This window comes from Bacillus rossius, assembly GCF_032445375.1.
Source record: "Bacillus rossius redtenbacheri isolate Brsri chromosome 9 unlocalized genomic scaffold, Brsri_v3 Brsri_v3_scf9_1, whole genome shotgun sequence".
NCBI classification, from domain to species: domain Eukaryota; kingdom Metazoa; phylum Arthropoda; class Insecta; order Phasmatodea; family Bacillidae; genus Bacillus; species Bacillus rossius.
In genome coordinates, this window is record NW_026962012.1 from 21,757,982 (window position 1) to 21,782,608 (window position 24,627).

Genomic DNA, 24,627 nt, shown 5'->3' on the forward strand with positions numbered 1-24,627 from the left:
TTTCTCCGGAAATCTAAGATATTTACACATGAAATTTGGCCAGCATGTTCCTTTTGCGATACGAGCATTCTTTTAGAAAATTGGCGTAAATTAACTCACAAGGCTGGCTGAAATGCGGAGGGAATTAATTGCTTGAAACTTTGATGAAATAAGTTCTACAAACGTGTCATTTGGCACACATGTTCCTTAAGCAAAGTTAATTTTTACTAATAATTAATTTGAAGGGAACCAGATCCCAAGGAGGGGTACGGAGCTGGGTTAGTAAATAGAGTGGCTGATATTCTGACTTGAACTATAAGACACGCAAACTTGAATTTTGCATGTGTGAAATGCAATATGAACATCCACGAAGAACTCATTCCACTGAAATCAACTTCCAAGAGTCGTAACGGGTGTGGATTAGTGAATATCCAAAATTTGAGATTTAGTTTGATATTATATATTTATGAGCAGTGTGATAGTGGTCTTCATTTAGTTTTCCTTGATGAAACATGAGCACATCAGGTAGTTTCAGGCCAAAAGAATACCTGTTGTTACCAATTAAAAGAATTAACCGCACTCTAGTCGCAAAATTAGAACGAATTAAGGCGTGTAAAGCAGCAGTTGTCTAGAAATTGAAGAGTGATCCATAATACAATATGAATTCTGTACATCAGTCCTCCCCATACATCCATCAGGGGGCTGATTTTATTAGAATGCTTTGTAAATAAATTTCAAGGATACAAAGACATGCTGTCTAATGAATAAAATAATCTAGTCACTCTTCATTATGTAACAAGTTGACCTTTAAAATGAAATGAATCATACGGCGATTTTGTTTTGTATAAATGGTTTACATATTATTTCAATTTTATTTTTTATTTGGGAAAAGGTTCAACCTAACGATTCCATTATGAATAAAAAGAATTGTATGCATTAAATTAGTTTATACATAATAAATACTTATAAAAATAGATCTGACACTTGGTCTGAATATTAGGAACTTGTAGGACACATCAATATGGATACTTAAGATCTAAATAAAAATGAAACCACACAAGAATAAGCTATCCTATATAAATATGTGAGTTATGAAAATCCAAATGCAATAAATAAATATGTGTGGACCATATTGAGTTATGACCTTACCACATAAAGAGTTTCCTGGTTCCATTGTTATAATTTTTTTACGTTATATTGTACATGATGCATTATTATCTTGGTTATACAAAAGGTGTTTTGAATTTTTGCCTGTGAACATTAAGAAATACCGAATAATCTAATTCGGACCTTTTATGCCAAGTAGGCTGAAGTGCCAATTTGCTTGGTTGCTTAAGGTGGTTCAGTCAAATTTTGTGTAGAAAATGTATGTTTGTTGTTTTATTTTTGAATATATATATAATTTCTCCTATTTCCGCTGCAACCCTAAAACTCCTTTTTTTACATTCATTTGTAATAATTTATATGATTCAATTTTTAATTATAGTTGTGTAAAATCAATAAAGATATTTTTTCTTCTTAAACATTTATTTTAATAATGGTACACAATTATTTATTTTCGGCTTAACACATAGCTTTTATATTTGAATATTATTTTAAGTAAATTTTGTTTCTAACTTATTAATATATGTATTTAAATTATTTATATGTATTAATTAATATCTGAAGCATTGTTTTATTTATTATCTGATAAAAAAACTAACTTTGATTTTATATTTTCAGTGGTCTCCTGGTAACATTTGTTTACTTGAAAGCTTCAAGCAAAAGGAAAAGCGACATGAAGAAGCCAAGCTTGAAAACAAAAATTTTTAAACTTCTTTATTTAATGCTCTACAGGTTTATAAGGTGAGTTCATTGTACCAATCATATATATTGTTACATGAATATTTACTGCTTCTTTATACTAGAAAAAAAAAATCATACAAATTTGTTAGAAAACTGTTGAACTTAACAAACAAACAAAACTGTTGAAAACTAAAAAAAAAAATGTGCTTAAATAAAGGTCAAGCCTGAACTGGATAAGGAAATCCTTCAGAGTCATATGTAAGTCCTGGTATGATTGCATGATTATCTGCAGTGGACCTTCCATGTTTGGGACAAACTAAGCCGTGACATTTTAAAAAACTGATTTTAGTGATACTAACTGAATTTTTGTTTTATCTGACTAACATCAAGCTCCCACCATCACTGTAAAACTATGTTATCAGTGACCATAACAAAGATAATTTGCTCATCTGGACTTCCTGTACCCCGTAAATAATTGGGATCTGCTGCCAGCAAATAAACTTACATGAAATACCAATCCTTGCTGATCCTCGCGTATCTTTGGGATGACGGCTCTGTGTGATCTCACATAAAAAATATCAATTAAACTGAATATTTTAATAAATTTTTAAATCACCCTTTTTTATTAATTTAATTCACTGTACCATTATTACCATAAAATGTAGTTGTTTCACAAATTAAATTCAGATTCCAACCAAGCATTTATTTATAACTCAATTAAGTGATACAAAGTTAAGTAAACACACTGAGCAACTCATATAACTTTCTGGTAGAAAATTTTTTAAAGTAAATATATATGAAGGCATTGCTGGTCATAATTTTTAAAACAACGGTTAAAAATTTTATAAACCCGGCGGCCAACTTGGATTGTTATATCACGGTGGCTATTTTGTTGTAAAAATGTCCCATTTTCCCTCGAAAAAAATCTTCAATTCCTTAAAAATTTCTCTACTTCAGGAAAGATCCCATTTTCGTGGGAAAGTTTCCCCCTTCTTTTATTAAATATAATTTTGTATGGTTTTTTTTCTCGCCTAGGCTTCGATTCCTTAAAATGACCAACACTCAAGCCTCCAAGCCTATGGGTCCGAAATGGTAAATTAAATTAAATATCTTTAATTTATAAAAAGTATAAAAAAGTGCATGAAAAAATTTAAAACTTACCAATACTAAATTACTTAAACGATCACAATTCAATGTTATTCCTGGTGGATACACTTATAAAAAATAATGGTGACAGTTCTTTCCTCATTGATGTCCTTAATTAGACTGACCTCTCACCACTGCTACCAAGGCATTCAACATAATGTCGTCATGGCAGCCATTTTGTACTAACCATGTTGTTTTCATCTGCTAGAGTTCGCTGCCACCATGTTAATTTTTTGAAGTTATTTACTTATTATACGAGGTTCTCGGGTTTAACGTTTGCGTTACTGTCTATCGGTGTGATGGAGGGGGAAAGAAAGAGTAAAAGATTGCTCGATGGCGCGGTCACTGAGCGTAGCAACAGCGTGTGATTGCAACTACCCTCAAATACTTGTGTAGGGTGTACAAACTTTCTAATACTTTTATATGCCTTTGCCTACTTCCGCATACTTTCGCAAATTTCAATTCTGAAGATGGATCCGGTGTTAGCATTAAAATTGTGACAATATGTAGAGACATTTCCATTATGGTTATTAATCTATTTTTAGCTTATATAAACCATTTAATTTATTTTTTCTATTCCACTGAAGACTCGTAAAGACACTAGTAAAAGTTTACTTAAAATGACTGATTACGAGTGTTTCAAATATTAGAGAACATTAAAATATTTTTTGTTCATTTTATGTCTAAAGTTGGACTTCTGACTTGTCAAGCAGCAATGCACCAATGTGTTTGGTAGAATTCAAAACGGAGCAGGCAAACTTAACACATTATCATATTGCCATGCTTATTAATATACACACGCCAAATAATTTACATTTGCTCGGTACACACACATAAGGGGAACTGTAAATAATCTTCGGGGTACAGTACATCACTTGGCAAACACATCTACTAAGTCCAGATAGCAAACATAAAGTTAAAAACATGGTTTAATTTACAACAAGCATAACAAAATGCAATATTGTCTAGATCGCATTTAAAATTATATGTCATCTAAAGGCATGGCTATGGTATGCCCGCTTACAGAATTTTTAATTTTATTAAATTTATACTTTACCATCCATATTTATAATATCACTCCAAATCTTTGATTATTTTATTTGGAGACAATTATTTTAATGCAAAATTAAAGTTTAGTATTTTAATATGCCATGTAAGTATAACTTATAACGTGCGTACATAAGTATACCCTTTTTTTACCCTCTCGAGCACAGCAGTAGTGTCAATAACCAGATTGTCTGCTATCCTAGCATCCGACATGTGGTCGACCATCTTGGCCGCCATACTGAATATCTGTAATTATTAACCTAGAAATTTGAAAAAAAATTCAAAATATTTTAAAAATTACCTTTAAAAAAGTGAATGATTTATTCGTTCAGTACGATCTTTAGTTCATGAAGAAAATAATAATTTAGAATGAAAAATATTTACTTAATAAATTTAACTTCAAAGCAATATTTTACCATAAAATTAAATGCACCAGGATAAATAAATAAAAAAACATTTTCACAAATATTATGTATTTTGTATGTTCTGCTCTATAACAATTAAAAACCGGCAATTTAATAAATGTTACTCATTCAGTGAGAAGATTCTGCTTGTTCTGAATTGCAATCGATCCACATGGCTAGGTGTCCATCCGCTACCTTTCTCCTGGTATTCTTCCTCTTCGCGACTTATTTTTTTAGTACCATCATTTACAAACTCTTTTTTGCCGAGTGTTAAGAAATGAGCAGTATTCTTGTCAATTTTATTTTAAAAAAACTGTTGAGTAGGAAGAACTGGGTTCGTATAGGGATAGCCCAATTATTTGTTTATTGCACAGTTTTATTGACTGCTGATATTTACAACACTAATAAATAATCTTACTTAAAATGCCTACTAATCAATTACTTGCACTCAGTATCTCAAGTCCTTACGCACCGCACACCTCGCTGGGCAGCACCCCTCGTCACACTCCGTCGCCGCCGTCGTACTTCCCTTCGCCGAGCCACTCCCGCGGAGGCCTACGTCCAGGCTTATATAGACCCTGGCGCCCTTCTAGAAGTGACGAGCGCGGCTGGGCCCAGTCGTGTCATCCCGCGCCGACCCGACGCCCGAAGCATCGAGAATGGCATCGGCAGCTCGCGCGATGGTCAGCAGGATTCCCACAGGCTGTCCAGCGCCGGGGCAGGGCGAGGAGGGGGTAGCGAAGACCCTTGTAATCCGGCCAGGCATGCGTGGCATGTCTTACATCAATGGATGGTGCATGACGTCAGTGACCATGCTGGGCCACCAGCCAGCTCCGAACCTAGCATGCGGTCTGGTCTCTCGCGTTCGTAACAATATTCTTGAATACAAGTCTGGTCTTTAAATGGCTCAGGTTTACTCTAAGTACATTCCAACCACGAATTGTACTTTACAGAGTGATTATTTTCCAAGTAGTTTATCTATACCCTTCTTGGCATTATAGTTACACATTCATGGGTGTTCCCCCCAAAACGTTCTTTTTTTCAACCCAATGCTCTTAGTATGAGCCTTTCCACCTTAGGGCTCCCATGGTCATGGAAATGGTTATGCTATTTGCGCAATTGGGGAAGCCGTTGGAGCCATAGCTATGATGAGAGGCTGAGGCACATCACCACCTCGTCGCCCTAGCTCACTCAGCTAACCAGACCGTTTACTGTCTCCTTAGCCCTTTTACCTTATCAGTACTGCTGGCTCCTACCCCAATCTGCCATATCATTCTGGAACCTCTCAATCACCCAGAAAACCAGTGTCCGGTGGAGGCCTATTTAACCTCTCCTAGCTGTCCAGGCTATTAACTGCACCTCCTTCGCCACTTACCGCGTCAGCTTTTCACAGGGTTAGGGAACCCTCCAAACTTGCTACCAGTGATAGGAGCACCACAACCACCAGGTGAGAAACCAACCTAAGCTGATCCAGAGCCGACAGAGGAAACCTCAGCAGGAAGTCCATTTAAAACATCTATCCTCCCGCACTACTATCAACTTAGGTAGCATTTAGGGGCTAACCTCGAAGTTATCTCGGTCACTCCTCCAACTTTCCTTGCCAAGGCCATGGAGGTATACAGCCATTTAGGCCCCGGTGCACTTGGACCCTGCCACCAGCGGATTTCTCTGCATCAAGTACTACAAATTCATGGGGGTTGTTACCCCCAAGCTTTTCTCTGTTAGCACAGCGCTCTTCGCATAAGAATTTCGGCCCTTAGGCCCCCATAAGCGAGGAAATGGTTTATGCCATTTACACAATCAGGAAAGCAATCAGAAAGTTGTCTATGATGAATGGCTACGGCTACCCATCCCAGCATCATCACCACCTTAACACTCTAGCTCACTCAGCTAACTAGACAGTGGACTGTGTACTTAGCCCTTTGACCCATTATACTAAACACACTGGGCTCTTCAGTTTCCCAGAGAACCTGTGGTCTCATAGAGGACTATCCAACCTCTCCTAGCTTATTTTCTATGTGGTTGTGTTTTTTTTCTTTGTCCATATTTCAGGTTTTCTTAATGGGATACTGTACAAAACAGTGTTCAATTAAGTATTAAATAAAACTAATTTTATAATTCAATCTTAACAATCAGAAAAAAAATTCAAAATTACAAGAAAATTGTATTATTTAAATCCCACAGAGTTCACGTCTGACAGGTTGACTTTCTTAGGAGGGCTTTCGTAGACAAAGGGATTATTAGATACACTACCACTGGGATAACCATACAGATAATAGGCAGGTATACTACTGCAGTATATCCTTTCCCAGAGCTTTCTGATAAGTAAACAATTTCCAATTTTAAAAATGGTATGTTAACCACAAAAACTCCAAGAATGTTGGTATGTTGGACACAAGCTTATTTTTTTCTATTTAAACAACATAATTTTCAGGGCATCTGGAAGTTCTGTATTCCATCCTACACATGAATCATATGTCATGCCATTAGCACAAATGACGATAGTCTCCCTAGCAGATCAAAGATATGTGCCTAGTCCGACAGTAGTATATCTTTAGGTCAATGAACCTCTTAAATGTTTGACCTTGTAAAAGAACATTTCACTTCTGGGGACCCACTGCAGGCCGATTATCTATAAGTCATTTTGTTTCATTACCATTGTTTAAAAATGCTTATGTTTGGCTGAAGTTGCAACTGATGCAAAGTCCTGAGAATGGTACAACTATTGCTGGTAAATTTTTGAAGACGAAACCTACTACACCTTAATATGTCAACTACTTTCCGATGAAGTTTTAGCTCTTTCTTACGGACGCAGCTCTATTATCACACTATTCATACATATATATAAAAAACATAGATAGCCTGAGAAAAAACTGTTTTCTTTATCTTTTGACAATCAATGAAGAGTCCAAAATACCAGAAATGATGATGTCGACATCCGAAGATAATGCCTTTAGCAGATACTCCTTGAAAATTGTTGATGTGTCTAACCACAAGAACATGCCTCGGTAGTCTTGATAACATGAATCTACCACAATTGGAATACCAATTTTGGTGGGTGTCATCAGGGAAACCAACTTACTGTAGACGAAACTGAATGAATAAGTCCCTTATATTATGCTAGGGTTTTCTCCTGGTTAGAAACAGTTCGTTCAACGACTGTCTCAATGAATTTTTGGCAGAAAATTCGAATACCACACAAATGTTTTATTTGTGATGTCTGGTTTTAGGATGTATGGTTTTTGTAAGTGATATGACTATCTTTCTTTATTCATTTCTGGTATCTCTTCCATGTGACCTTTTATTCTAAAGTTATCACAGAAGTCGGGGAAAAAAACGCCCTGTGATCTTGTAGTTTTCTTAGACGCATCTTCCTTACCATCACAATCCACTTATAGTTAGTCGGAGGGCACAAGGGAATGCTGGTCTAGTGTCCAGAATCAGTTCTGCTCGAATCGGAATAACAGTGTTGTGTGTAGATACTGAATAGGGTCAGCAGATTTTCAGTTCGACAGATGTTTCCATTATTGACAAACTAAATTGTTGTTAAAATTTAGATAAATTATTTCAATGTTATTATTGCTAGATTAAACGTTTTTCGTCGTCTGGAAGAATGGTAAATGTAGCTATATTATTCTCAATAGTTACAGGGTTACCAGTAAATGTATTCACTGGCTTTGTACATTTGTTTTCTTAGACCCGAAGACTTTGAGAGAAACTACTTTTAATATATTCGTCTCACTGCTGGAATCCATTTCCAGCCACCATTTCTGGATCTTATCCATAGCATCCATCACTCCAAAATTGGCGGTTGATAACAGCGTAACCCAGGAATTAGCATTTAATGGTGTTGCATGGGCTATACTATTAATGGTGTTACTTTCATTGAATGTATTTTAAGCAGTTATGTTCAATTACCAATATGCAGAAGGTTGAAATGCTGCATGTTACCTTTTAGTAAAACTGGTTTTGAAAAAAAAACATTATTTGTATTTATAAGGGTGATGTAAACAAAAATAATACAATTGTTAAACTCTTTGTGACGAACTGAAAGTGATCGGTGGAAATTTTTAAAAATAACTGTGGACGCTTTAGTTGGAGGTAATGAGAACTATTATAGACTACAAAACACAAATATGGTCTTATCTTTTTTTTCCATTTGCTATCTATAAATATTAAAATTTGTGGTTTAAGAATACAACAGCTTCGTGTAAGCCGCAGATATCACGACATTGACCTCAGGCACGATCGTTGCACTTTTCGTTATGGTCGCCGTCATGAAAATCAGTAAATATTAACCATTTTTATAAAAAAAATTAATTTATTAGAAAAACTTATTAAATTTTAATAAAAACAACTTTTTCCAATTTTGGAAAATTGTCGGCTGTATTGAAAACCCATAAATATTATATTATTTAACAGGACAGATAATAAATTATATTAAAAAGTTAATTTATTTTAATAAAAATTAACATACATAATGGAGTTCTCGGTTCAAAATCGGAGAGAGCAAAATAAAAATTGAAATATATCCTTCCTCCACTGAAACCACCGGGAGACTAATCCCATCACTAATGCCAAGGCGGATATATCGTTAGTCGGCATGACGTCACGGTGGCCATTATGTTTTCATCTGATGGAGGCTGCCAAAATGGATATGATGTATATTTCTCTGCGATAATGGGCTGCTGCCATATTAGTTAAATATTTTCCCGATAGAGTGAAGTAAATATATATTGCCAGAGCGCCTGCCATCTTGATCTTAGGCCACCATCATAAAATAGCATAATTTTTAAGCTAGAAATTATGAAAAAATCCCCAAAAAAAATCAAAAATAATTTATTTAAATAATGATTAATTCTACAAACCTCGGTTCGATCCTTACTCGTGCAGAAGACATAATTCAATTAAAATCAACAAAATAATTTACATATACAAATGTACAAAAAAGTAAAATGATTACACCACAGGAACACATGCGACAGTTAGCAGTTTAATAACAAATTAGTTCTGCATTGACGTGAACTGACTAATTCTCAGCTCCAATCGGTTTACTGAAGACATAGAACAGCCAGATGCTTTAAAGACCATAGTCTTCCTCTTCTTAACAGAGTTTCTTGATACAGTGTTTAACAGACAATAAATTCTGTGTCGTGTGATATGTAAAGAGCAGTATTCATTGTCTTGAAAACGCACGTCTTTTCTTGGTCATCGAGCAGATACGGTTTAACATATACACAGTCCAGCCACAAGTTACATTTTAAAGGTGCATATGTTGCTACTTCATCCGTAAGTTGATTGATAATGTTCTGCTTAATATCAACAATAAATGTACAAATGTCTAACGACTCACTAAGTGTATTTAAATAACAGTAGTCTTTCAAAATTCCACTAAGTACAGATTTCGCCAAGTATAATCTATCATCATTTAACATTTAAAGCACCAAGCACAGTCTTGTGTTTAGTTTCATGTCCGTCATCGCAATCGGTTGCTGAATATCTGCCTGTGTATTTGTATGTATACGAGTCTTCAACCAAAACCGAGAAGTAAAATGTCTGCAGGTAATTCAACAGCAGGCAAATGGACCTTACCTCTACAGTTTTTCTTATATCGTCTCAAAGAGTCAATACATTAGAACATAACATGACATTTATCGCAGCGGAACTTCATATGAAATGGATTATTAGTACATTTATTTTTCTCATGTATTCATACATCATGGGTAAATGTGAACGACCTATCGCAGTAGCCGCCAGAAATCTAGTCAAAGAAGACGAAAATTTTAGATCCGAACCAGATGCTAATATTACTGCTGTTGTACCAATTTCCTGTGTACTCTTATGCACATCAATACGTCGTTGTTAAAATGAAACCTTTAGTTTCTGGCATACAGCAACACCTATGCCAGAAACCTTTAGTTTCTGGTATACAGCAAGATCTATGCATGTCTTCAAGTGCGTTTCAGTATTTTCTTTTCTGGCAAACTGCTTATGGCATTTTTCACAGCCAAACATTTTGCGAGCAGGTTTCTTAGCACATTATTTCTTCTTGTGTCGACGAACATTGCTGTTCGAGAACATCATGTCACAGTAACGGCATTGATGCTCGTTAGTTATTGGCGAATCAAAAATATTTGAATGCTACTTTTCTATCGAAATATAACTCATCTAGGTTTATTCTGCAGCCAGCACTGCAGTCAAAAAGGACTCTTATGGTAATGAAACCAAACCTGTTGAAGTCTCCTCTAATGTCGTCGGTGGCGATGATAAACATTCCATCGAGTTCATCGTCGTCATCGGGCGTCGATGCCATCTATGTCTCCGTGGCTGTCGGGGTCTCCACTGCATCGACATTGCTACCGCCAGGTTCTGCACTGCTAGTAGTAAACCATCCATCTAGGTCTTCACGGTTGTCGTCGACGATGCCAATGGAATCTGCTGTGCCTTCGTCGTCGCTACCATCACGGTACCCATAGATGATGGTACAACTTCCATCGAATTCAACTTTAAAGATGTTAAAGATGTCATCCAGTTATCAAGAATAGTCAGATACCGGACTTGTGTATCAGACGAGTAGAACTAGGTTATCCGTACACCATCGTAGCAAATAACAAACAAAGTCCTATCGTCTGGGACTCATATGCCCGCGACCTCTCGAAAAATATAGTATTCAAAAACATGATCCATATACATTGATACGCGAATCAAAACAACATAAAAAATGCAACATTCAAAAAAGGAAGCACATTTAAAGCTCATTAAAAAGAAAGCAAACAGAAAAATTAAGCATATTTGGAAGCCGATTATAAAAAAAATTAAAAAGTAACCATATTTAAAGAAAAGGACGCTAATTTGGACGAAGTGGGAACTTGGTGGAACTGGCCTCTCCGGCGTGTCCTGGCGATGGCAAACAAGATCTTCAAGCCTGACAAAGTCGCCGACCTCAGTCGACATCTTAGAAAGCTTTTGCCTCAGACGAGGCTGACAGCTGCAGTAACTCAGAGAACGAGTCTCGGTCGGGGCCCGGTGGGGAAGGGATATTACATCTGAAGTCGTGTCCAGAAGCGAGGGAAACTTGATGAGCCTTGCTGACCTAACAAGAGACTGCTGTATCATGCGCCCGAGGTGTTGGAGAACACAAAGTTTAAGTTGGAGAGTACAGTAAGGAAAGAAATTTAAATTAACCAGACCCATCATATCATAAAATTATAAAAATAAGGCAAAACCTTGAATTGTGCCAAAATGTTACTTTTTCGCAGCACAGTGTGTATTGACATGTGGATTAAATACTTTAACAAACTTTTATATCATTAAACAACAAATTCAATGCATACTTATATCAGAGAAAATAAATAGAGGAAAACAGGTTTAAATGCACTCTCTTTCAACACAATTCAAGGACATTTGGAGATATGTACCACTTCAACTTTTGATTCCACAGAGCAACATTTAAAAGATACAGTTTTTATATTCTTTCGAATTACTCATTCTGAATATATTCTAACACAGATTTCTTATACTGCATAATAAAACCCGGTGTCTGATACCCAAACCATTCTTAATTAAAAACTATGTATTAAGCCCGAATGGATATTGAGGGAATATGTACTGTAATTTCACATAGGTACACCTATACCAGTTCGCTTCAGAAAAAATGAATGTTATTTCTCTACTTGATTTTTTATGTGATGTATCTGTTGCATCTGTTCACGAGAATAGTAGGGTTTATTTCAAGTAGCCCTTAATTTAATGCTAGTAGGAAATATGTTGCCTTAAATTTAACTATTTCAAGAAGTTAATACGTACTTTAAAACAAATTTTGTGTTTCAAATAAAACAATTTATTTTTTGTTCTTACAGATTTCTATGGGAAAGATTTAAAAGAGTTCTATTAAAATTAAAACAATTTGTATTTAACACCAAAATGTATTTTCTTGTTTATAAGAGCTAGATTTGGGTTTATGATGAAGTAATTATTATATATTAATGTTTTAATGAGTGGTACAGGAGTTGGCGATCTGGATATGAGAACTGTCGTGATGTAGATCACTTTTATTATTCTTACAAGTTGTTGGTTGAAATGAGTTGACTGGCGTTTCGGTCCGAATTACAGAGTGCAAGATTCAGAGATGGTGAAAATTGTATACCTTCATTTTCCTTCGCATGGGTAAGCTTGCATGAGTGTCGGGGTTTCAGTATTGAGACTCTAGGTTAGAGTTCTGGGGTATGTCTTGCATATAATATTGGTAGCTAATAAACCTTTGTGATCTTAGTGCAGGTGTTTGTTGGACGAAGCTGGGTAAAGTCGATATGGTTCTTGCTCACATAAAAAATAAATTTAAATACTCTAAATTTACTGCCTATTTTCAAGTCCAATTAATAAATGGTAATTATTGTTTTTGTAATGTACTCTTTATGTTTGTATATAATTTTGCTGGCATTATAGCTGGTTTTTTGTAATTTAGATTGCTATAAATATAAGTTTTTTGTAATGTTATGTTGTTTTACATATGTTTGACTTTTTTTTTTATAAATGAGTGGTATTAAGGAAGGTTTTGCTGGAGTATAAGGTATATCAGTAAGTGGAAGCTGTATATCTAAAAGGTTTATTAGTTAAATAGTGTTACCAAATATTATATTAATTTTTTTATAATTTTGAAACAAGATTGGTACTTGGAAACTAGCAGGTTCTCTGCTCGAATGGTTGCGAGTGGAATGGTGTGCTTCTCTCTGGCGGACTGTTTCTTCTGGAGCGCAAATGAAAGGCCGGAGATGTGCGCACCCGTGTTTTTTAATAATGTTCTTTCGTCGGTGGTAATGTGAGTGACGGCTACTGCGTAAGTTATGTGCGTCTCAGTGGTCGCCCTGTCTCGAGGAAGACTCCCATGGAGCATGACACTGCTGTATGTCTCGTGCGGGGAGAGGGATACAGGGGTTGGGGAGCATGAACCTGCAAGGGGGGGGGGGGAAGTAGGTCTTGTAATTTATCGCCTTCTTGGAAACTAGTATCGGGCTTTAATGATAACCTGCGTTTTATGTGAATTTTATAGAAATGGAATTAGGTGGATTGTGTATCTTTATTTTTCAGAAATCTTTGTTAAAATTTTAGTATTTATCCAATTGTTTTTCAATTGTTTTGGCTTTATTTCCGCATTAATTTTCATGTTGCGTGTCAGTTAATGTTCAAAAATTAGCACTGTATGTATTTTTTCTTCGGGCGTGTACCCTGATGCGCTCGTTTCCGATGTTAAATTTCGTGCGTAAGAATGGGAACAGAACATTTATTTAGGTAAGATTTCACTTTGCATGTTTTTGGAGGGGCGCAACTAATGTTTATTTTATTTGGTATTGAATCTGCGATGGATGTGCGTAGCCAATGTTTAGTATCTAGTAGTTCAAATTCTAGGTGACTTGAATATATAAAAAAAAAACGTTTTTGCCAAATCAAAAACTAATATGTAACACTACTTATGGATGCCATTTTGAAATGTTTCTGCTATTTTGAAAATTTTAAATGTTGTTCTCTCGTCCCACCATTTCTTCACTATTTTCTAAACGTGAGTAACACAACTAAAGCTTGCGACTGTGGCATACTCTTACTGCCATTTTGAATATTTTAAATGCTGCATGATCTTCCTGCCACCATTTCAAACATTAAATATGTTGGTCAACTTGGTAGCCATATCTGACACTACACTCTAGTAGTGATTTGAATATCGACATTAATTATATTATTAATTTAATTCTGAAAAACTCATTCCAGCTTTCTCCCTTTATCCTACCCACCCCCTTCTTCCGTTTCCCTCCTCCTCATTATTGATTTGAATACCCTCATCATCCTCCAAGTTATAAATTTCAACCCCTCCACCCCCCTCAAATACCTTTTCATTACTTTGTTGTATTCATTTCAGTCCTTTGTCTAGTAGCTTCGAATCCCGGGTAAGACATGTATGTAATTTTTGTTGTCTTAATACTCCAACAACCACAACTACAATTTCACAATGACTCGGGGTGACATACAAAAATATAATATTAAGGGGAGTGGTAGATGATTAGCACCCTGGTGACTGTCAAAATTAACGGTGTGCCACCCATCTTTAAAGAAGTGGATAAAGTGCTCGCCTCCCTACCGGGAGATCACTTGAGTGGTAATGGATCGATTTACAGCCACCACACTCAATTTAAAAAATAAATAAAAAAAACACCCAGCACTACCTACCTTCCAATTTCTTAACTAACTGTGACATCATTCAAGACGGCCGATATCCAAGATGACCGTCAACAGTGACAACTACCTCCCAACTCCTCAATAAGTCCAGCAGGAAATTTAAAAAAAAATAAATAAATAAGTTGTGGGAAAGATGTTTGAAAAGGGGGAGGGGGAGTACACCGGTTACTTACAACAATAAATCACTGAAAAAAAAATTAATAAATAATGATTTATGGGTTAGCCTTCGTTGGGAAGAGGGAAGGGGGCGTGGTTACAAGAGGGGAAAGAACAATATAACAATAGACTTATGACTGACTGTGAGAGGGTGTTGGGTTGGGGAGGGGTGAAAGAGATTTATTACCTAATCTGCATATCCATTATGTGTATTCCAAACCTATGCTCCCCGGCTGTATATATAAATATAAATATAAATATATATATATTAAATTATAAAATATTCTGTGATGAAGAACCTCTGGAAATTCTATATTGCACGTTGTCTGTGGTCATTCAATAATCTTCCCTGCTGTGGATTATATTGAATATAGACCTTCACTTAACTTGCAACTCTTGATTGGAACAAAGCCCCATACAGTTAGCCGTGTGAAAATACTGGGGTCTCCAAATATATCCCATTGAAAAAATTAAAGTATTGGTTACATTCATAATTTTTCAATGACTGTCATATGTTTCTCACACTAACGTACTCTAGTACAAATCACAAGGCAATTTTTGGTTCTTTGATAATCATGTACATCTATTTAACCTCGACAAAGCGCCCCACGCTTTTAGTCATTCCGCAAGAAATAAAAGCATTTCTCGCAGTTAAAAGTTACACTTGATGAACTGTCGTGTAAACATCATAAAGTAACATGTTTATTAATATTATATGATGTATTGAACAAAAAATTATATTTTCGCATTTTATGTGCAGTAAAGATTAAATATAGTCAAGGGTATAATGCATATATGGTGACAAACATTGTTAGTACCTAATATTTAAAAGCAATGAAAATGTTCACTGCTAAATAGCATGTAATGCCTTTTTTCACTTTTTTCATTTCTTTTACCTTTATATTTAAAAAAAATTGTTTCTGTCATTTATTATTTTCAAATAATTTTTATACAATTTCTCTACATGACTATCTGTAAATACTTACCATCTAGAAAAAAGTTACACAGTTACCAAAGTTAGATCATTATAGGCAATTTCTGCAGCAGAATATTTTATATTATCTTCTAGTTTTTGCAGTTTAGCAAACTCATATGAATTGTTTAGTATGCTGAGGAATACTTTTTTTGTTTCATTTTTCTAATAATTTGTAACAAAAAAAATTTTATGTAAAACTAAAAAAATTGGGAGAACAATACATGATATAGAATTTAGGACTTAGCTTTTTTATATTTATATTTCACATATATATTATATATATTATTTTAAACGGGTCTAAACTTTCAGATCCCGAAATAATAAAGTTTTTCAATTTTTTCTCGCATTTACATATTACATGAAAATTTATTTACTTTCGTTGTGGCTAGGGTAGCATTTTTATTTTACTTTTGTTTATCACTGGGAATATAGGGCTCCGAATATTGGAGTCCATATAATTTTTGATTGAAAATAAACATTCACATATTCTGTCTTTTAATTTTTTTTTGCTGTTTTTATGTCAAATATTGGCGTTCAAGTTTTATGTTAACTTTATAGTTGTCTAAAATAACCTTTAAATTCGGCGTGAAAAATGTAAAATTTGATGTGAAAAACGTATTTGTGGTTGAACTTTGATGTAATAAGTTATAAAACGATGTACAAATACCCTTAAATTTTCATATAAAAATGTGAAATTTTATTTATTAAGTGAGCCAGTATCGGCTTTTCAATAATACTCATACGCATTCTCAAAATACTGTTACAGCAGTGACTGACACAACGGTAAAATTCATTCATTTTTTTTACAAAAAATAACTTCACAGTAAGCATGTTTTTTAAATAAAGTATGTTACCATGATGAGGGACTGAATATGTCATATTGAGGTTGCTGCAACTGAACAGTTCGAGTACGACCGGAGGAGGAGAGGCAGAATGTTCACTTCTCTTGTGGTTGGGGCAAACTGACGCTGTGTTATCCTTTAGTGAGTGGGACAGGTCCAGTTTTATACAATAAGTGGCAAACTGATTCCTTCCTACTTATTCATAATGACCCTGGAGGAGTAAAACCAACATGTTTTATCTGTATTGTTTCAAAATTAGACTAACAACGGTTTCTTTGTTGATGCTGGGAGTGTTGGAGGACAGATATACAAGTTAATTTGTTTTGTGTTTATTGCAGACTGACTGGGTCCTTTTGATTTAACATTTTTATCGACATATGTCATAGCTATTTTTCACCATGAAAACCGGCAATAGTGTGTGATTTTGATCCATCTTTCCAATTGCAAGGACGTATTGGTATTTTTTGTGTATGGTGTGTTGGAGGGGACGAAACATAAGTTCATTTATGTGGTTTTTTTCTCGTCTGACTCCGGTTTATATAATTCGTGCTGTGCGTATTTAAGTGGTAGAAGTCAAGTTCACACAAACACACACACAGATACAACTTATAAAAGTGCTGGCAGTAATGTGGTTGTTGTAGAAACTCACCGGCTAATCTGTTTGTGTTCGGAGTATTTACGAGGAAAGAGACAGGTTCGCTTGTTATATGGTTGTTGCAGACTAGGTTAGACTTATTGGTTAAAGCGGCGAGTGGTGGGAGGCGCGGGATATGTTCACTTTCCTTGTGGCTTTTAGCATTCATTCACAGAGCCATCTATTCATTTTGGAGTGTTGAAGGTTGAGGTACTTGTTTGTTTGTATTTTGGGGCATAGGCCCACTAACTGATTCTAGGGCTTTTTGTGCTGAGGTAGTCTAATTTCACTCTATGTGGGCGTGTTGGGACCAGGGTGAGGTGCTTGTAGCATTGTTGCAGACTAACTCCGGCCTACTTGTTCGTGCTTGGACCAGGGTGAGGTGCTTGTGGCATTGTTGCAGACTGACTCCGGCCTACTTGTTCGTGCTGGGACCAGGGTGAGGTGCTTGTACCATTGTTGCAGACTGACTCCGGCCTACTTGTTCGTGCTGGGACCAGGGTGAGGTGCTTGTGGCATTGTTGCAGACTGACTCCGGCCTACTTTTTCGTGCTGGGACCAGGGTGAGGTGCTTGTGGCATTGTTGCAGACTGACTCCGGCCTACTTGTTCGTGCTGGGACCAGGGTGAGGTGCTTGTGGCATTGTTGCAGACTGACTCCGGCCTACTTGTTCGTGCTGGGACCAGGGTGAGGTGCTTGTGGCATTGTTGCAGACTGACTCCGGCCTACTTGTTCGTGCTGGGACCAGGGTGAGGTGCTTGTGGCATTGTTGCAGACTGACTCCGGACTACTTGTTCGTGCTGGGACCAGGGTGAGGTGCTTGTTGCATTGTTGCAGACTGACTCCGGCCTACTTGTTCGTGCTGGGACCAGGGTGAGGTGCTTGTGGCATTGTTGCAGACTGACTCCGGCCTACTTGTTCGTGCTGGGACCAGGGTGAGGTGCTTGTGGCATTGTTGCAGACTGACTCCGGCCTACTTGTTCGTGCTGGGACCAGGGTGAGGTGCTTGTGGCATTGTTGCAGACTGACTCCAGCCTACTTGTTCGTGCTGGGACCAGGGTGAGGTGCTTGTGGCATTGTTGCAGACTGACTCCGGCCTACTTGTTCGTGTTGGGACCAGGGTGAGGTGCTTGTGGCATTGTTGCAGACTGACTCCGGCCTACTTGTTCGTGCTGGGACCAGGGTGAGGTGCTTGTGGCATTGTTGCAGACTGACTCCGGCCTACTTGTTCGTGCTGGGACCAGGGTGAGGTGCTTGTGGCATTGTTGCAGACTGACTCCGGCCTACTTGTTCGTGTTGGGACCAGGGTGAGGTGCTTGTGGCATTGTTGCAGACTGACTCCGGCCTACTTGTTCGTGCTGGGACCAGGGTGAGGTGCTTGTGGCATTGTTGCAGACTGACTCCGGCCTACTTGTTCGTGCTGGGACCAGGGTGAGGTGCTTGTGGCATTGTTGCAGACTGACTCCGGCCTACTTGTTCGTGCTGGGACCAGGGTGAGGTGCTTGTGGCATTGTTGCAGACTGACTCCGGCCTACTTGTTCGTGCTGGGACCAGGGTGAGGTGCTTGTGGCATTGTTGCAGACTGACTCCGGCCTACTTGTTCGTGCTGGGACCAGGGTGAGGTGCTTGTGGCATTGTTGCAGACTGACTCCGGCCTACTTGTTCGTGTTGGGACCAGGGTGAGGTGCTTATGGCATTGTTGCAGACTGACTCCGGCCTACTTGTTCGTGCTGGGACCAGGGTGAGGTGCTTGTGGCATTGTTGCAGACTGACTCCGGCCTACTTGTTCGTGCTGGGACCAGGGTGAGGTGCTTGTGGCATTGTTGCAGACTGACTCCGGCCTACTTGTTCGTGCTGGGACCAGGGTGAGGTGCTTGTGGCATTGTTGCAGACTGACTCCGGCCTACTTGTTCGTGCTGGGACCAGGGTGAGGTGCTTGTGGCATTGTTGCAGACTGACTCCGGCCTACTTGTTCGTACTGGGACCAGGGTGAGGTGCTTGTGGCATTGTTGCAGACTGACTCCGGCCTAATTGTTCGTGCTGGGACCAGGGTGAGGTGCTTGTGGCATTGTTGCAGACTGACTCCGGCCTACTTGTTCGTGCTGGGACCAGGGTGAGGTGCTTGTGGCATTGTTGCAGACTGACTCCGGCCTACTTGTTCGTGCTGGGACCAGGGTGAGGTGCTTGTAACATTGTTGCAGACTGACTCCGGCCTACTTGTTCGTGCTGGGACCAGGGTGAGGTGCTTGTGGCATTGTTGCAGACTGACTCCGGCCTACTTGTTCGTGCTGGGACCAGGGTGAGGTGCTTGTGGCATTGTTGCAGACTGACTCCGGCCTACTTGTTCGTGTTGGGATCAGGGTGAGGTGCTTGTGGCATTGTTGCAGACTGACTCCGGCCTACTTGTTCGTGCTGGGACCAGGGTGAGGTGCTTGTGGCATTGTTGCAGACTGACTCCGGCCTACTTGTTCGTGCTGGGACCAGGGTGAGGTGCTTGTGGCATTGTTGCAGACTGACTCCGGCCTACTTGTTCGTGTTGGGATCAGGGTGAGGTGCTTGTACCATTGTTGCAGACTGACTCCGGCCTACTTGTTCGTGCTGGGACCAGGGTGAGGTGCTTGTGGCATTGTTGCAGACTGACTCCGGCCTACTTGTTCGTGCTGGGACCAGGGTGAGGTGCTTGTGGCATTGTTGCAGACTGACTCCGGCCTACTTGTTCGTGTTGGGACCAGGGTGAGGTGCTTGTGGCATTGTTGCAGACTGACTCCGGCCTACTTGTTCGTGCTGGGACCAGGGTGAGGTGCTTGTGGCATTGTTGCAGACTGACTCCGGCCTACTTGTTCGTGCTGGGACCAGGGTGAGGTGCTTGTGGCATTGTTGCAGACTGACTCCGGCCTACTTGTTCGTGCTGGGACCAGGGTGAGGTGCTTGTGGCATTGTTGCAGACTGACTCCGGCCTACTTGTTCGTGCTGGGACCAGGGTGAGGTGCTTGTGGCATTGTTGCAGACTGACTCCGGCCTACTTGTTCGTGCTGGGACCAGGGTGAGGTGCTTGTGGCATTGTTGCAGACTGACTCCGGCCTACTTGTTCGTGTTGGGACCAGGGTGAGGTGCTTGTGGCATTGTTGCAGACTGACTCCGGCCTACTTGTTCGTGCTGGGACCAGGGTGAGGTGCTTGTGGCATTGTTGCAGACTGACTCCGGCCTACTTGTTCGTGCTGGGACCAGGGTGAGGTGCTTGTGGCATTGTTGCAGACTGACTCCGGCCTACTTTTTCGTGCTGGGACCAGGGTGAGGTGCTTGTGGCATTGTTGCAGACTGACTCCGGCCTACTTGTTCGTGCTGGGACCAGGGTGAGGTGCTTGTGGCATTGTTTCAGACTGACTCCGGCCTACTTGTTCGTGCTGGGACCAGGGTGAGGTGCTTGTGGCTTTGTTGCAGACTGACTCCGGCCTACTTGTTCGTGCTGGGAGTAGTTGAGGTGTCTGTGCGCTGGGTGCGCAACAACACTGTCTTCGAACCCAGCGTTGCCAACCACATCAACTGCGCGCACTACTGGTGGCGGAACGCTTTGTACATCAACAGTCTCTTTCCCAACTCGGAGATGGTGAGTCTTGCTTTATCTAACAGGTATATGCTTTTCAAAACAATATCAATCTTTGGTTTTCAACTGTACCATTAATGTTTGTAATTTTTTGAGTTTTGAAATTTGATATGCACTGCTGTTTTCCATATCCTTTCTTTTTTCTAAGAAAAGGCAAGCTAAATAGATCAAATAATTGTTAGTTATGTTTGTTTTTCTTTCACCTTCCTTCCCCATAGAACTTTTTTTAGGCTAATATATTTTAATGCATTAGATTGTAAAATGAAGAACTATTTTAATATCTCACACATATATACATAGACAAAATATTTGGCTAATTAAAGTTTTTTATTTAGGCCATTTGTGAAAAATTTCATAATACATTTTAAATTATATAAATTTCCATTTATATATATGCAATATTTTACAATAAATTTTTATCTTAATTTGGATTTTAACATTTATATTTTCTGTGTGGGAATATTTATTTTTGAACATTTCTTAAGATTTATTTTTTTTGTTTTGTATTTTTTTCAGTATTGATTTATTATTTTAAGAAACGTTTTTTTTAACATAATTGGACTAAATAATGTTGTAATTGAAAATGCACTCGTAGTGTAACATAATTTGGATTTAAAATGAATAAACACTATTAAAAAAACTTATTTCGAATTTCAATAGTTACGACACTTTTTGCAATCGAAGATGTTAAATATATTATTTTTTTGCAAATTGTCTTTTTTTAATTTTTCGTAATATATTTTATTACAAATAGGTGAAAAAATTAAGTGAAATGTGTTCTCAGAATAAAATATTTTAATGAATAGTGGATAATAATTATAGAAATTTTCGTTAGATTTTTAATCTGACAAATGAAAATATGTTTAAAATTTTTCTTATTTTTCTCAAATGTTATAGAAATTTTTTTTTAATTCATAAAATAAGCTCTGAAAACATTTTAAATTTGTTTTAAAATTTTTACATATAATAAACGGTTCTAGGTAAAAAAAATCTACATTGTCTGAAATTATGATAAAACTACTAAAACATATATTTACATAATTTAGATATCAAAATATGTATATGATTATATTTTAAATTTTTATCTGTGTGTCTATAAGATTGTATGTTTGATTCATCTTGTCTTCAAACGATGTAATACAACAAATTTTGTATTTTAACTTAGTAAAAAACGCTCTATCTTTTCTTTATTTGAGGGTTTAAAATCTCTGTTAACAATAAACAGTTCTAAGTAAAGAGGATCTACATTGGGCTCCCCCTTATTCGCAGGCTCACGGTTATTCTAAATTTTTAAAAATATATACTTAAAATATTAAAATCGCTACAAATAAGTTAAATTACAAATCACTCGAAACCCGATGTTAAGAAATCTAAATTTAAAAACATCCCTTTCGGCCCCGCCTACAGGTGTAGCCTATGTAAAATTGGAGGAATCTTTTTATTCTGTATATATTTGTGAAACTTCTATTAACTTATGGAACATTTTAAGAACAAAATGTAGCCTACTTAACATCTTATATGTTCGCCAATATTCAAAAAAGAAATGTTTAACATTTTCTCATATTCCATGCAGCGAAAATATGTTCACTGTTTTTAGCTTACTGCATCCAGCATTGAATACCTTAACAGTAGTATACGAATGTATTTTCTGGGACAGGATGCAGGATGTGGATTGTGATTGTCGGTCCGCCATCTTGGATTGTGACGTCACGGCGGCCATTTTTTACTCAAAATTCCTCAAAATTCCTCAAAATTGACTCAAAATGACTCAAAATTTCCCGTTTTCGAGGGAAAAATTCCCGTTTCGAGGAAAAATTAGGATTTCGAAAAACCACAAATGTCTTTTGCCTTAGAAAGAACACAAATTCCTGATATAGGCTTAAGCATCCTTAACTACAGCCTCCGATAAGTCTCTTTTAGGATTATGACGTCACCGTTGCAATGAGCGTTACGCCCGCCATCTTGAAAATCCGCAATTTTTATGTTAGAAAATCGGGAAAATTTTTAAAAATCATTAAAAAAATTATTTGATCGAATTAAATAAAAATCTTAAAAACCACTGTTGCAGTTATCGTTACGGTCGCCATCTTGGATTATATAAATTTTACATATTTCGTTACACCCGCCATCTTGGTTGAGTACCATGTCATTCTTACACTTTATGTTACGGCCACCATATTGGATCCTATTAATGTTGCAATTATCGTTATGGTCGCCATCTTAAAATTTAGATGCCATCTTGAAAATCCGTAATTTTAATGCTAGAGATTCGGGAAAAAATTTAAAAATCATTAAAAAATTAACTAATCGAATTAAATAATAAAAAATCCTTAAAACCACCGTTACACTTTTTCGTGACGGCCGCCATCTTGAAATCACCCGCTGGAGGTCACCATCTTGTTTTCGTCCGCTAGAGTGTGCTGATACCATGTTGGTATAATTATCTTGTCACCATACCTTTGTCCTCAACTGTTGACATTGAACTTTGACCTTGACCTTGAACTTTGACCTTGACCTTGAAATTTGACCTTGAACTTTGACCTTGACCTTGAAATTTGACATTGACCTTGAAATTTGCCCTTGACATTGAAATTTAACCTTGACCTTGAAATTTGACTTTGTCCTTGTCGACCATCACGGACCCGACATTTTATGTTCAGTAGATGCTACCAGGAGCTACCACCTGCTGGAGACCACCATCTTGTTTTCGTCTGCTACAGTGTGCCGATACCATGTTAGTTTAATTCTTATCCGCTAGAGTGCACTTAATCATTTATTACTGTGACACCCGCCATCTTGAAATTTGGACGCCATCTTGAAAATCCGTATTTATTTAGCTAGAAATTCGGGAAAAGTTCCAAAATTCATAAATAAATCACTCATTAATTTAAATATTGATTCGATCCGCTCCTGTCCTCGATGCAATACTTGAACAGTGACAAGTGTAACTAATTATTAAATAAATGTTAGGTTCTGTTTTCCATTACCTTTCGCGGAGTTTATTAATCATTCACTCTACGAAAATCAACTCAAGTCAATATACCGGACCAACGAATTAATACAGTGCCGATTAGCCTATTATGAAAGTATAATTTTTCATTAATCTAAATAACATATAAACCGTTCATGTACAAAGCCACACATATAGATCAATTGTCTACAGTCCATGAGACCGAGTCATGTCATTATCAGACGTATAGGCTAGTCATTTCAGGACCGCATGACCTTCGTCGATAGCTAATTATATTCAATTAATCCATCGTGACATTTTTATACATTCTAAAGGACCAAGTAACCTTAAAAAATATTTTAGTGACACCAAGAGATGATAAACTAGTAAATATTTAATCACTACATTTTGTACTACGCGCAATCAACAAAAAGGAAGCACCAACAACGAAAAGACAACACCACCATCAAAAAGGCAGCTCCGCCAACGAAAAGGCAGCACATTTGGAAGCACCGACAACGAAAAGACAGCAGCGACAACGAAAAGACATAACATTTGGAAGCACCGACAACGAAAAGGCACCACATTTGGAAGCACCGACAACGAAAAGTCAGCACCGCCAACGAAAAGGCACCACATTTGGAAGCAACGCCATCGAAAAGGCAGCACATTTGGAAGCACCGTCAACGAAAAGGCACGGACCGCAAGACCGGGTCATGTCAGTATCAGACATATATACCATGAACTCAGTACACACAGGAAAAAGGAATGTAGACGCAGGAAAACAGAATGTACACGCAGGAAAACGGAATGTGCACTCAGGAAAACAGAATGTACACGCAGGACAACGGAATTTACACTCAGGAAAATGGAACGT

The 24,627-nt window shown here is 37.7% G+C and overlaps 1 protein-coding gene across 1 annotated transcript in view; it reads left to right on the plus strand.

The window, feature by feature from the left end:
- Window positions 1–24,627, plus strand: part of LOC134542620 (nose resistant to fluoxetine protein 6-like) — a 249,973-nt gene that overhangs the window by 119,988 nt on the left and 105,358 nt on the right. Inside the window, exons 7-8 of the mRNA XM_063387020.1 lie at window positions 1,702–1,824; window positions 20,638–20,803. Coding sequence (XP_063243090.1) covers window positions 1,702–1,824; window positions 20,638–20,803 — 289 coding nt within the window. The remainder of the gene's footprint in view (window positions 1–1,701; window positions 1,825–20,637; window positions 20,804–24,627) is intronic.